Below are 12,839 nucleotides of genomic sequence, written 5' to 3'. Positions count from 1 at the left end.
GGGGCGCTGCTGATCACTAAGTGCTCCACAGTCAGTGTTGGTTCATATTTTGCATGTTGTCTTTTATTTGATGCATCGTCCAGGTGCTTTGTCACTGACGTGGATTTGCTGCTCATGTGAATCCTCATACAGTTTTTCATCAGCAGCTGTAACCACGATGACTCTGATGAAACCGGAATGATCAGAATCCATCTGATATGAAGCGGTGGTTTGAATCCCACTTCCCTCCTCTTTGGAGACGAGGCAGATCTGTGTGCTCAGGTTTTTGTACAGCCTCTTCTACACTTTGTATCACTGTGTGTAGAGCACAGTAGTACAGAGCGCTGTCTGCCAGGGTTAGGTTGCTGATGGTCATTTCAGTTGATGATCTGGTTGTTTTGGATTCGTATCGTTTATCAGGATTATGTTGATGATCACTAAAATACCCTAATCCTTTGTAGAGAAGAAGCTGAGGAGCCTGAAGGTCAGAATCATGTCTGTACCAGTAAAGTAAAACATAATCATCTGTTGTCTCATAGTCACATGTGAGTGTGACAGGTTGTCCTTCTCTTCTACTGACTTCATTTTTTAGAGGATAGATTTTGTCTGCAGCTGTTAGTCCTGAAACAGAAGAGAGAGTGAAGGAGACCAACATTGTTCATGAGGTTGAGACCAAAAGACAGTTTTACAGAAACTGCTCCACTGGAGCTGAGGTCCAAACTACATCACACAGGACGTCATGACAAAGATCATTATGGGATTGAAACAGGCAAATATCATCTATTCCACAGGTTCAGTGAGACAGAGATTAGTTGTAAAACTCACCTATGAAGGGAGATAAAAACAAAAAGAGGTGAAGCAACATGTCTTAGTCTTCGTAGTTGAAGCCAAACAGATGATCAATGTTCTTCCACTGCAGTAGAATGAAACAACTCAGCAGCCTCTCTGCTGCACAGTCGTCCTCAACATCAAGCTGATTGTGCTTTTACTTCCTCCAACATCTCTGCACTGGACACTCCAACAATCTCATTGGTCGAGTTGGACTTCAGTGGGCGGGGCCAGCTAATCACCTGTTACTGCTGTGAAAACGATTCGTACGTGGAGACGACTCGAGCTTCAGGGAAACCGATGAAACTGCGACAGTAGAGTTCAGTATTATACGTCTTGTGATTTGTCCAATTGTGGTTTTGAACCAGTTTCAACTTTAAAGATAAAACAGCAGAGACGGGACAATATTGGTCGATGCCTCAAGTATAAAAACACATGACACAGTGAACATGACACAGCATCTCGTCATCTTTGAGACTTTCTGTTATTTTATATAGAAAATAATCTGCTGGTCATTCGTCTGTTTAATCATCACAACAAAGAATCTGGACTGGATCATAAGAAACACTGAGGTTGTGCAGTGAGTGACTCCCTCTAGTGGAGGGTGAGGACTTTTGTGTTTGTCTTGAAAGTATCTTATGCCATAATTACTGGACATTTTCAGAAAAGATATAAAACTTCATGTTGTTCTAAGGAATTAAAAAGATCCAAATTCGACAAGAAAATAGAAAATGAGATGACCCAGGATTGAACCCTGTGGTGCACCACAAGAAACCGTGAGAAACCAACAGAGAATTAGATTTTACAAACTTACAAATAAAATAAAACATCAATTAAAAATACCTCATTATCACAACTGGTGTTGTCTGACTCCCTCTGGTGGATGATGAGGAGTATTGTCTTTGCTCCACAGGTTTTTGTACAGAGTTGTGTAGTTTCCTGTCGCTGTGGGCTGCAGAGCACAGTAGTACACAGCAGAGTCTGACAGCTGCAGCTTCTGGATCTTCAGAGGAAATGAGGTCTGGTTGACAGCAGCATCCGTTCTTCTGTCCCTCTGTCTTTCTGCTGGATTATCTGCTTGTGTTGAGAAGCGTCGCAGGAGAAGCTTTGGGAAATCGTTGACTTGTTGTTTGTACCAGAGCAGAGTTGGAGTTGGATCATTGGTCTGAAAAGTACAACCCAGTGTGAGAGTCTCTCCTTCAGCAGCAGTGACGCCTCCGGTCGGCTGCATCACTCTGTCGTCTCCATCACACTCTGAGGAAGAACACAACATGTAGAGGAAGAGACAAATCAAGAAAGAGGATTTCTGACTGACACCAGATCAGTAACATGTTCAACTGCTTTACGAGGAATCATGTTGTGTTTTCTTTCTTACTAAAGACCAGAGCAGCAAGAATCATCCAGAGCCGATGTTCCATCTCCACAACAAGGTTTAACTCAACAGGAGAAACTCGCTGAGGTTCAACCTTCAGTCTGACACGTGTTCTCCTCACAGCAGCAGCTATCACGCACACCTACTGAGTTATATCGCCCTCTAGTGGAGGTAAGAAGCTGAGGTGAGCAGTGAGGAGAGGAGGCTTCTGGCAGCTGGAGTTTTTGTACAGAGTTGTGTAGTTTCCTGTCACTGTGGGCTTCACAGCACAGTAGTACACAGCAGAGTCTGTCACTGCAGCAGAGGAGATGATCATTTGGATTTGGTTCTGCTCCACTTTAATGCTCAGTCCAGAGGTTGGAGCAGCTACTTGTCCTGAAGCAGAATGTGAGAGGAGGAACTCTGGTGCTTGTCCTGGATACTGTCGATACCAGAAGAAATAATCCGCTTGGTTCACTTTGGTGTAGTTATAGGACAGAGTAACAGTGCTGCCTTCTGCACTGAACTCTTCATTGTTGACCGATCTGAGTTCTTCACGGCTGATTGCTAAAGGAACAAAGTAACTCTGTTATTTTAGGATTCAAAGACAATTCACACTCTGCAGTTTTAGGAATTGAACCTTTTTGTGCTGTATAATGTAACAAACCTGTTAGAGTGGAGAGAAGCAGTAGAGAAGATAGAGACTGATGCAGTGAGAGCATGTTGAATCCAGGTAGTGTTGGTGCTTTGTAGATTGAACTGTGCTGAATATGGAAGCTCCTCTCTCTTCTATAGTTCAGTAGCAGCTCAGCTCCTCCCTGAATCTCTCCGTCTCCTCTTAGATCTGGACTTTCTCTTCCTCCACACTGGTAGCAACAGTTGGTTCAAGCTGCAGCTGGGATTTGTATTTGAGGGATCTTGTTAAACCTGAACTTCAACAAAGGTAACTGAGGTGGTAAAAAGATGGATCCCCTCTTTAAGGTTTGGAAACATGACATGATCATGTTTTATAAACCTAATGATGAGCGGAAATCATTGCATCACTACTACCAACGTCAACTGGTGAGGAAAGAGAGTCTGATCAAATACTAGATGGTAAACATCAGAGGCCAGAACAGAGAGATTTAAATTCAGCTGCTTTCATCAGTTACACAGACAGAAAAAGGATCTAAGTTCTAGACTCACACAAAGTTTGAAGGTCTTTGAGACCAAAACTCCACATGTGACAAACCTTCTGTCATAATCACTGGACTTCAGTGTAATTTTACTATAAACATGTTCAACAAAACCATGAAATTGATGTTTTTTAGACAAATAATGATCCAAACTCAACATGTAAACTGAAGAAGAGAGGACCCAGCATTGAACCCTGTGGTACACCACACATTTAAGAAATATCCTACAGAACCTGATGATTGTCAGAATTTGTTTTATTGTGAAACAAACGTCATCACAAACCACTGAGGTTTAACAGTGAGTGACTCCCTCTGGTGGATGATGAGGAGTATTGTCTTTGCTCCACAGGTTTTTGTACAGAGTTGTGTAGTTTCCTGTCACTGTGGGCTGCAGAGCACAGTAGTACACAGCAGAGTCTGTCACTGCAGCAGAGGAGATCTGCAGTTTGACTCGTTTCTCAGTTTGGTTGATGTGAGCAGAGAAATCAGACAGAGTTGGATGAATGGATCCGTCCTCTGTGATGTAGAGCAGGAACTCTGGTCTGGATCTCTGCTGTTGTCGGTACCACTGGATGTTGGAGATGGATCCGTTATATTTACAGGTCAGGTTGATGTGTCTTCCCTCTGAAACTACTTCTTCAGGACTTTCTGGCGTTATGCTGTACATGGAACCCATGGCTGCAAGATGAGTATTATTCATGTCAGTAAGTCTGAAGAGAATCAAACATCAACAGACTCAACAGGTTCTTGACTTTTTCTTCTAAATGTGAAGATTTTTCCACAGAGTAAATTGTTAAACTCCACAAATAAACCTCCTGTCATGAAATGCAGAAGAAAGATTTAGATAATTCCACAGGTTCAGTGAGACAGAGATTAGTTGTAAAACTCACCTATGAAGGGAGATAAAAACAAAAAGAGGTGAAGCAACATGTCTTAGTCTTCGTAGTTGAAGCCAAACAGATGATCAATGTTCTTCCACTGCAGTAGAATGAAACAACTCAGCAGCCTCTCTGCTGCACAGTCGTCCTCAACATCAAGCTGATTGTGCTTTACTTCCTCCAACATCTCTGCAATGGACACTCCAACAATCTCATTGGTCGAGTTGGACTTCAGTGGGCGGGGCCAGTCTTTATTCTGTTAGTGTTTGGTCTTTATAACAGAAGTTACAGAAAGTAGCTGAGATGATTTAAAGCGTCCGTCACTTTAAACAGTTTGCCAACACAACAAGAACCTGTTTTAAACTCCTAAAGTAGCAACGACAGTTTTTCATCATAGTTAAACTTTATTCTTACGATAAAGAATAAAAAGCTCAGTGTCACTTTTTATTTTATTTTATTTTTTCAACTTCTGTTCATTGGAATTTTACATGGATAATTCACAGTCAACATTTGGAATACATCCTACATAACTCCCTTCCCATGTGCCCTCCCCCCACCCCAACCCAGCATCCCTTTGACAGACACACCATCAAATATTTAAATAAACGTCTGTATACAATATTGAGTAAATAACACACAAAACAAAAACAATGAATAAACAAACATGTAATGTACACTCCTTATAAAACTAAATACATCAGCACTGTGCTATACTAAAGGAATTATGAATCCTCCCAGTCTGTTATTTGGGTTAAATTGTCATAGTTGTAAGGGTTCTGTATTCTGAGTGTTTATTTTGTCCGCCTCTTCTTTATTAAGAGTGTTTTCTGTTTTGTCATTACCTTGTGTTTCTTGACTTCCTTGTGTTTATGTTTGTCTGAGTTGTTTCGGTGTCCCTGTGTTCTGTTTTCTGTTTTATTTTGTAGTCTCTGTTCATAGTGTGTTTTCTCTCTTCACTTCCTGTTTTATTTTGTTGTCTGGCTTCTTGTGTCTAGTGTCTAGTTTTACTTCCTGTCTGTGATTGTCTGCACCAGTCCTCATGTGTTTCAAGAAAAGGCCTCCATACCCTTTCAAATGTATCTGTAACTCCCCTCAGTGTATATTTAATCTTTTCAAGCTTCAAATAGAACATGATCTCTTTAAGCCATCTTGTATGAGATGGTGGCACCGGCCTCTTCCAGTTAAGGAGGATAAGGCGCCGAGCTAACAGAGTGGTAAAGGCGATCCCAACATGCATGCCAACCGGCCATACTGTGCCTTCGGGCATCACCCCAAAGAGTGCAATAACAGGTTGAGGTTCAATCGTCATACCATAGATGTCACTAAGCGATCCAAAGATTTTCTCCCAATATGTTTGGAGGCTCGAGCACAGCCAAAACATGTGTAGCTAGGTTGCAGTGGCTAGCTTACATCGGTCACATGTAGGATCAGTATTAGGGTATATTCTTGCTAATTTCTCCTTGGTGAAATGGAGACGATGAACTATCTTAAACTGTATTAGACCGTGCCTGGCACAGGGGGAGGAGGAATGAACCCGGCCAAGGATTGAAGCCCACTGACCATCAGCAATTGACAGGCCTAGGTCTTGTTCCCAAAGTGTCCTTAAGTTATTCAGAGACTGTGGGTTTATCGCGTCAATTTCCCCATAAATCCAGGAGATGGCGCCCTTGAGATCAGCATTAAATCCTAGGAGACTATCTAAGGGCGTGCTTGGGGGTTGCGCGCTTGGGGGTTGCGCAGGGAAAGGATGGTAACCCCTTTGTACAAAGTGCCTAATCTGTAGGTATCGAAAAAAATGGGAACGGGGCAACGCATACCTCCCTGACAATTGATCAAATGAAGCAAACACCTTGTTAACATATAGATCCTTAACAAGTCTAATCCCATTACCATGCCAGGCCCGAAAGGCCAGATCTGACTTGGAAGGGGTGAAAAGATGATTTGCAAGAATAGGAGCCTGTGTTGATGCGCTCTGCAAGCCAAAATGCTTCCGAAATTGTACCCAGATCTTCAAAGTATTGGTAACTACAGGGTTTTGGAAAGAACCAGAGTTAAGAGGTAAAAGAGCTGTGACCAGTGAGTGGAGTTGCAATTTAAAAGATTCCAGTTTAACCCAAGCGGGAGCTTCCACATCTGCACCACTATTAGCCCACATTATGACCTTTTGAACATTGCAGGCCCAGTAATAGTGAAGAAAATTAGGCATTGACATTCCTCCTAACTTTTTCGGCCTTTGTAAAAAAGTTCTGCGAATACGGGGGGCCTTGCCATCCCATATAAATGCAAATAGTATTTGGTCCAGTGTAAAAAAATGTTTTTTTAGGAATGAAAATCAGAATACATTGATACAAATACAGAAACCTAGGAAGAACATTCATCTTGATTAGGTTAATCCGGCCAGCTAATGATAAGGGTAACGTGCGCCAGCGGTTTATGTCCTGCCTGCATCGATCCAATAACGGTGTGAAGTTTAGTTTATATAACTGACCGCGGCACCACCACCCCAAGGTATTTAAAATGGGAAGACACTCTCTTGAATGGGAAGGCTGTGGCCGGGATGTCGAGAGCTGCTTTGTTTATGGGATAAAGTTCACTTTTTTCTAAATTCAGTTTGTAACCTGAAAACTTTCCAAATCGTTCCAAGGTAGACAGGACGTGCGGCAAAGAATATACTGGGTTCGCAATGTACAAAAGTAAATCATCGGCATAAAGCGAGAGCTTGTGTGTTGTGTCCCCTCGAGTTATCCCTTCAATTGCCTGGCATTGACGAATAGAAGCCGCAAGCGGTTCAATCGCCAGAGCAAAAAGCAGAGGACTCATAGGACAGCCCTGTCTCGTGCCTCTATGTAGTGGGAAATATTTTGAGTGAGAGTCATTAGTATGGACAGAGGCTAAGGGAGAGGCATACAACAATTTAACCCAGGAGATAAAATCATCACCAAAGCCAAATTTCCTCATGGTCATAAATAAATATTCCCACTCCACCCGGTCGAACGCCTTCTCTGCATCTAAGGATATTACAAGCTCAGGATCATCCCAACTGGTGGTAGTATAAATAATATCGAACAGCCTACGGATATTAGAATAGGAATGTCTGCTTCGAATAAATCCGGTTTGGTCAGGTAGCACCAGCTTGGGAAGAGCATTTTCAAGCCGCAGAGCAAGGGACTTAGCGAGAATTTTACAGTCCACATTTAGAAGGGAAATCGGTCTGTGAGACCCGCACAACAAGGGGTCTTTGCCCTTTTTAGGTAGGAGACAGATGGAGGCTTGGTTCAGGGTTTCAGGGAGATGGCCAATTGAAAATGATTCATTAAACATTGATAGTAGTATTGGGGATAAGTCTTCTGCAAATTTCTTAAAGAACTCCACTGGGAACCCGTCTGGTCCAGGGGATTTGCCAGATTGCATATATATATATATATATATAAAATGGCATTACAAACCTCCTCCAGCATCAGGGGGGAATCGAGGGCATCTTTCTGAGAGTCCTCAAGGGTTGGTAGATTCAAATTCCAAAAAAACGACTCTGAATCGGAAGCCTCATCATATTCAGATGAGTATAAGTTTGTATAAAACGCTACAAAAGCATCATTAATCTCCTTGTGGTCTGTGGTCACTGAACCCGAGGTGGTCTTGATTTGAGTTATCTGGCGTGCGGCTGCAGTTTGGCGGGCTTAGTGAGCAAGAAGCCGGCCTGCTTTGTCACCAAACTCATAAAACGAATGTCGGGACTTTAATAACAGCTGCTCTGCTGCTGAGGTAGAGGCTTGATCAAACTCAGTCTGTAGGTGAATCCGCTTTTGATAAAGTTCTGGAGTAGGCGTCGAGGCATACTGATTGTCCAGCTGTGAAATTTTGACAGAAAGCTCTTTCAATTTGGCCATCCTCGCCTTTTTGGTATTTGAGGCATAGCCAATAATTTGGCCTCGCAAGTATGCTTTCAGCGCTTCCCATATGGTGCTATGAGATACCTCCGGTGATGCATTGGTCTCAATAAAAATTTGTATGTGGGTTTGGATGAATTTTACAAAAGCGCTGTCAGAGAGTAGAAGAGGGTTCAGGCGCCACTGTTCAAAGGATAGGGGGGCGTGGTCAGATATAACTATACTATGGTAAGTGGGAGGGCTAGAAGAGGGTATAAGCCGGGCATCTAGAATAAAATAATCAATCCTGGAAAACGTATGGTGAACTGGTGAAAAGAAAGAAAAAGCCTTTCCTGTAGGGAAGTGTAAACGCCAGGGGTCAACCATTCCATACTGCTCAATACAGGTACTAATAGCTGTGGCCATTTTAGACAGTGGTGCATGTCTGGTAGAAGACTGATCAAGACTGGGGCAGAGAACACAATTAAAGTCACCCCCAACAATCAAGTGGTGGCTATTGATCCCAGGGACAGTAGAGAAAAAAGAGTTAATAAAAGCGCTGTCGTCCCAGTTTGGAGCGTATACACTGGCGAGGATGACAGGTTTATTGAAAAGCTGACCGGTGACTATGACGAACCGGCCATTTGTGTCTGCAATTACCTGATCACTATCAAAGGTAACACTTTGTGTATAAGAATAGCTGCGCCCTGGCCCTAGCGTTGAACTTGGAATGAAAGACTTTCCCCACCCAACTCCTCTGAATACCCGAAACATCTGCCCTTCGTAGGTGTGTCTCTTGGAGGAAGGCTACCCCTACCCCAAGTTGACCTAAATGTGCCAGTACCTTGTTCCTCTTCACGGGTGATTCAGCGATTTCACATTCCAAGAGATGAACTTCACTTTTCTACCACTATTCCTAACTGTACTCATACTTTACAGAGTTGTGCTGTACTAGCATATATAGGGCAGGAAGACAGAACATTGCGCTATGTAGTACAAATGGAGTGTCACAATAAAAAAGGATGGCCATAGATGATAAGAGTAAGACATTCAAAAAAACTAAAAGATGCGACGTGTACATTACAAAAAGACAGCAAAATAAAAGGATGCTTCCTCCTCCCCAGCACTTACCCAAATTAAGGGCATTAAAACCCCAGAAAACCAGTGCAAAGAGGTGCATCTTAGCTAAACAACGCTTGCACCTAACTCTCCTCATCTAACAGAGGATAACGAAACACGTTTAAAAAGTCAATTATTATGTTGTTTACCTCCTTTGATAACATATCTGTCTGGTATTTGTCACAAGGCTATATTCTGCCTGACACATTTTGCCATCAAACATCCCACCTTCTACAAACAGGCCATTGAGCGTTAATATTCCAATATAATTAGGGCAGGCTACTATTCCCAAATTGGCGTAATGAGAGTAACAGTGAGTGACTCCCTCTGGTGGATGATGAGGAGTATTGTCTTTGCTCCACAGGTTTTTGTACAGAGTTGTGTAGTTTCCTGTCACTGTGGGCTGCAGAGCACAGTAGTACACAGCAGAGTCAGACGGCTGCAGCTTCTGGATCTTCAGAGGAAATGATGTGGAATTCAGTGTGGATGAAAATCTCTCTCTGAAGTCGTCTGCCTTGTTTTCTTCTCCCAGTAGAAGGCGGCTCAGGATGAATTTTGGGCTGTTGGTTCCTTCCTGTTTGTACCAGTGGAGAGATGCACTTGCTGAGCTGCTGACGTATCGACAGCCAAGTGTTGCTGCTTCTCCTTCAGTCGCAGTCACGTCTCCTTCTGGTTGCAGCACAGTGTCTTGTTGTGCTCTGCCTTCTGTAAAACAGCAGTAACACCATCAGTGTGAGTCAGGTCAGTGTTGTGTTGATATCAGAGACACAGAGTTGTGTTCGTACCAAGACACAGAGCAGCCAGCAGCACTGAGATGAACAGAGGCGTCATATCTGCAGTGTTGAGTCACTGTGAGTAGAAAGAGGAAAGAAGCTGTGATCTCTGTGTTTAGACTCAGATTAGAAGGAGGAGTCTCGGCCCTGTTCGGCCCCGACTCACAACTTTACCCTCGCACACTTTTCATTCACTCTCCTGTCCCACTGCATCTTGTCTTATGTCGTCAGTGTTTGAAATATCACAGTTTCCTCCTTCATATCTGCTGTAGATTCACTTTGCTCCAGAAGTGGTGTGAAGCTCCTCTGACTCTTTTATATCTCTGATCAGAAAGAGTACACGTTATCTCAGAATCAATATTTCAGCTCCATCTGACTTCTTATGTTCTTGGACACAGTTTTTCCTCTTGAATATAAACTCCCACTTTAGTATTTGTGGCTCAGATACAAAGTGGAGTTGCTGTGGAAGATCAAATCCTCCAATGAGGACTCTAATAAAGGTGGAACCCAGGATATTGTCTGGAGCTTCCCCAGTTACAGATGTTCTTTAAATGCAGGTGCTGCTAAGTGGCTGCACATTAACACACAGCTGCTCAGAACTCGTGGCTAAAACCAACGCTTCACTCGCTGAGACATTTGCTGTGATACAAGGGGAGGCGGGGCCTTGCTTGATTTGCGGGCCCGACACAATGTGTGAGCGTACAAGGTGGTCCAGCTCTGCTCTGGTGAGTGGGTTCCATCTCCTGTGAGAAGAACTGACTGAGAGTCAGCTTCAACTGTCACAATCAGCTCCAGTTGAAGAGTGAAGCTGAACTGAGATCAGTGAAAAAGACTCTGAAGTTATTAAAAACCAGAGTTTATCTCCAATATTCAGCAGGAAACTTTGAAACATGAAGAGTTCTGAACAGAGTTTGGTGGATTTGTTACAGCAGCAGCTCTTCAGGGTCAGGAAGCAGAGGATCATGGGTAATATCCAGTGGGACGACTCAGTCAGAGTCAACACATTGATTCACTTTGTTTTAACAGAAAATCTCTTCATCAGACACAGAGCCCAACAGAGTTATTCACCTCAGACGGCTGCAGGGGGCGCTGCTGATCACTAAGTGCTCCACAGTCAGTGTTGGTTCATATTTTGCATGTTGTCTTTTATTTGATGCATCGTCCAGGTGCTTTGTCACTGACGTGGATTTGCTGCTCATGTGAATCCTCATACAGTTTTTCATCAGCAGCTGTAACCACGATGACTCTGATGAAACCGGAATGATCAGAATCCATCTGATATGAAGCGGTGGTTTGAATCCCACTTCCCTCCTCTTTGGAGACGAGGCAGATCTGTGTGCTCAGGTTTTTGTACAGCCTCTTCTACACTTTGTATCACTGTGTCTAGTGCACAGTAGTACAGAGCGCTGTCTGCCAGGGTTAGGTTGCTGATGGTCATTTCAGTTGATGATTCGGTTGTTTTGGATTCGTATCGTTTATCAGGATTATGTTGTTCATCACTCGATGACCTCGCTCCTTTGTAGAGAAGAAACTGAGGAGCCTGAAGGTCAGAATCATGTCTGTACCAGTAAAGATAAACATCATCATCTGTTGTCTCATAGTCACATGTGAGTGTGACAGGTTGTCCTTCACTTCTACTGACTTCATTTTTTAGAGGATAGATTTTGTCTGCAGCTGTTAGTCCTGAAACAGAAGAGAGAGTGAAGGAGACCAACATTGTTCATGAGGTTGAGACCAAAAGACAGTTTTACAGAAACTGCTCCACTGGAGCTGAGGTCCAAACTACATCACACAGGACGTCATGACAAAGATCATTATGGGATTGAAACAGGCAAATATCATCTATTCCACAGGTTCAGTGAGACAGAGATTAGTTGTAAAACTCACCTATGAAGGGAGATAAAAACAAAAAGAGGTGAAGCAACATGTCTTAGTCTTCGTAGTTGAAGCCAAACAGATGATCAATGTTCTTCCACTGCAGTAGAATGAAACAACTCAGCAGCCTCTCTGCTGCACAGTCGTCCTCAACATCAAGCTGATTGTGCTTTTACTTCCTCCAACATCTCTGCACTGGACACTCCAACAATCTCATTGGTCGAGTTGGACTTCAGTGGGCGGGGCCAGCTAATCACCTGATACTGCTGTGAAAACGATTTGTACGTGGAGACGACTCGAGCTTCAGGGAAACCGATGAAACTGCGACAGTAGAGTTCAGTATTATACGTCTTGTGATTTGTCCAATTGTGGTTTTGAACCAGTTTCAACTTTAAAGATAAAACAGCAGAGACGGGACAATATTGGTCGATGCCTCAAGTATAAAAACACATGACACAGTGAACATGACACAGCATCTCGTCATCTTTGAGACTTTCTGTTATTTTATATAGAAAATAATCTGCTGGTCATTCGTCTGTTTAATCATCACAACAAAGAATCTGGACTGGATCATAAGAAACACTGAGGTTGTGCAGTGAGTGACTCCCTCTAGTGGAGGGTGAGGACTTTTGTGTTTGTCTTGAAAGTATCTTATGCCATAATTACTGGACATTTTCAGAAAAGATATAAAACTTCATGTTGTTCTAAGGAATTAAAAAGATCCAAATTCGACAAGAAAATAGAAAATGAGATGACCCAGGATTGAACCCTGTGGTGCACCACAAGAAACCGTGAGAAACCAACAGAGAATTAGATTTTACAAACTTACAAATAAAATAAAACATCAATTAAAAAACCTCATTATCACAACTGGTGTTGTCTGCCTCCCTCTGGTGGATGAAGAGGAGTATTGTCTTTGCTCCACAGGTTTTTGTACAGAGTTGTGTAGTTTCCTGTCGCTGTGGGCTGCAGAGCACAGTAGTACAGCAGAGTCT

At 42.9% G+C, this 12,839-nt stretch overlaps 4 gene segments (V, D, J or C); all 4 read right to left on the bottom strand.

The window, feature by feature from the left end:
- Positions 1–1,642: 1,642 nt before the first annotated feature.
- Positions 1,643–2,311, bottom strand: LOC118103880. The segment is given in 2 exon segments: positions 1,643–2,061; positions 2,183–2,311. Coding segments are annotated over 2 exon segments (447 nt in total).
- Positions 2,307–3,361, bottom strand: LOC118117483. The segment is given in 2 exon segments: positions 2,307–2,725; positions 2,826–3,361. Coding segments are annotated over 2 exon segments (459 nt in total).
- A 209-nt stretch (positions 3,362–3,570) lies between these two features.
- On the bottom strand, positions 3,571–4,378 carry LOC118117490. The segment is given in 2 exon segments: positions 3,571–4,011; positions 4,224–4,378. Coding segments are annotated over 2 exon segments (426 nt in total).
- A 4,948-nt stretch (positions 4,379–9,326) lies between these two features.
- LOC118117418 lies at positions 9,327–10,135 on the bottom strand. The segment is given in 2 exon segments: positions 9,327–9,901; positions 9,982–10,135. Coding segments are annotated over 2 exon segments (606 nt in total).
- Positions 10,136–12,839: the final 2,704 nt, after the last annotated feature.

Source organism: Hippoglossus stenolepis, chromosome 11 (assembly GCF_022539355.2).
Source record: "Hippoglossus stenolepis isolate QCI-W04-F060 chromosome 11, HSTE1.2, whole genome shotgun sequence".
Taxonomy (NCBI): domain Eukaryota; kingdom Metazoa; phylum Chordata; class Actinopteri; order Pleuronectiformes; family Pleuronectidae; genus Hippoglossus; species Hippoglossus stenolepis.
Note: the sequence above shows the minus strand (reverse complement) of the source record. Positions and strands in the feature narration are given on the sequence as shown.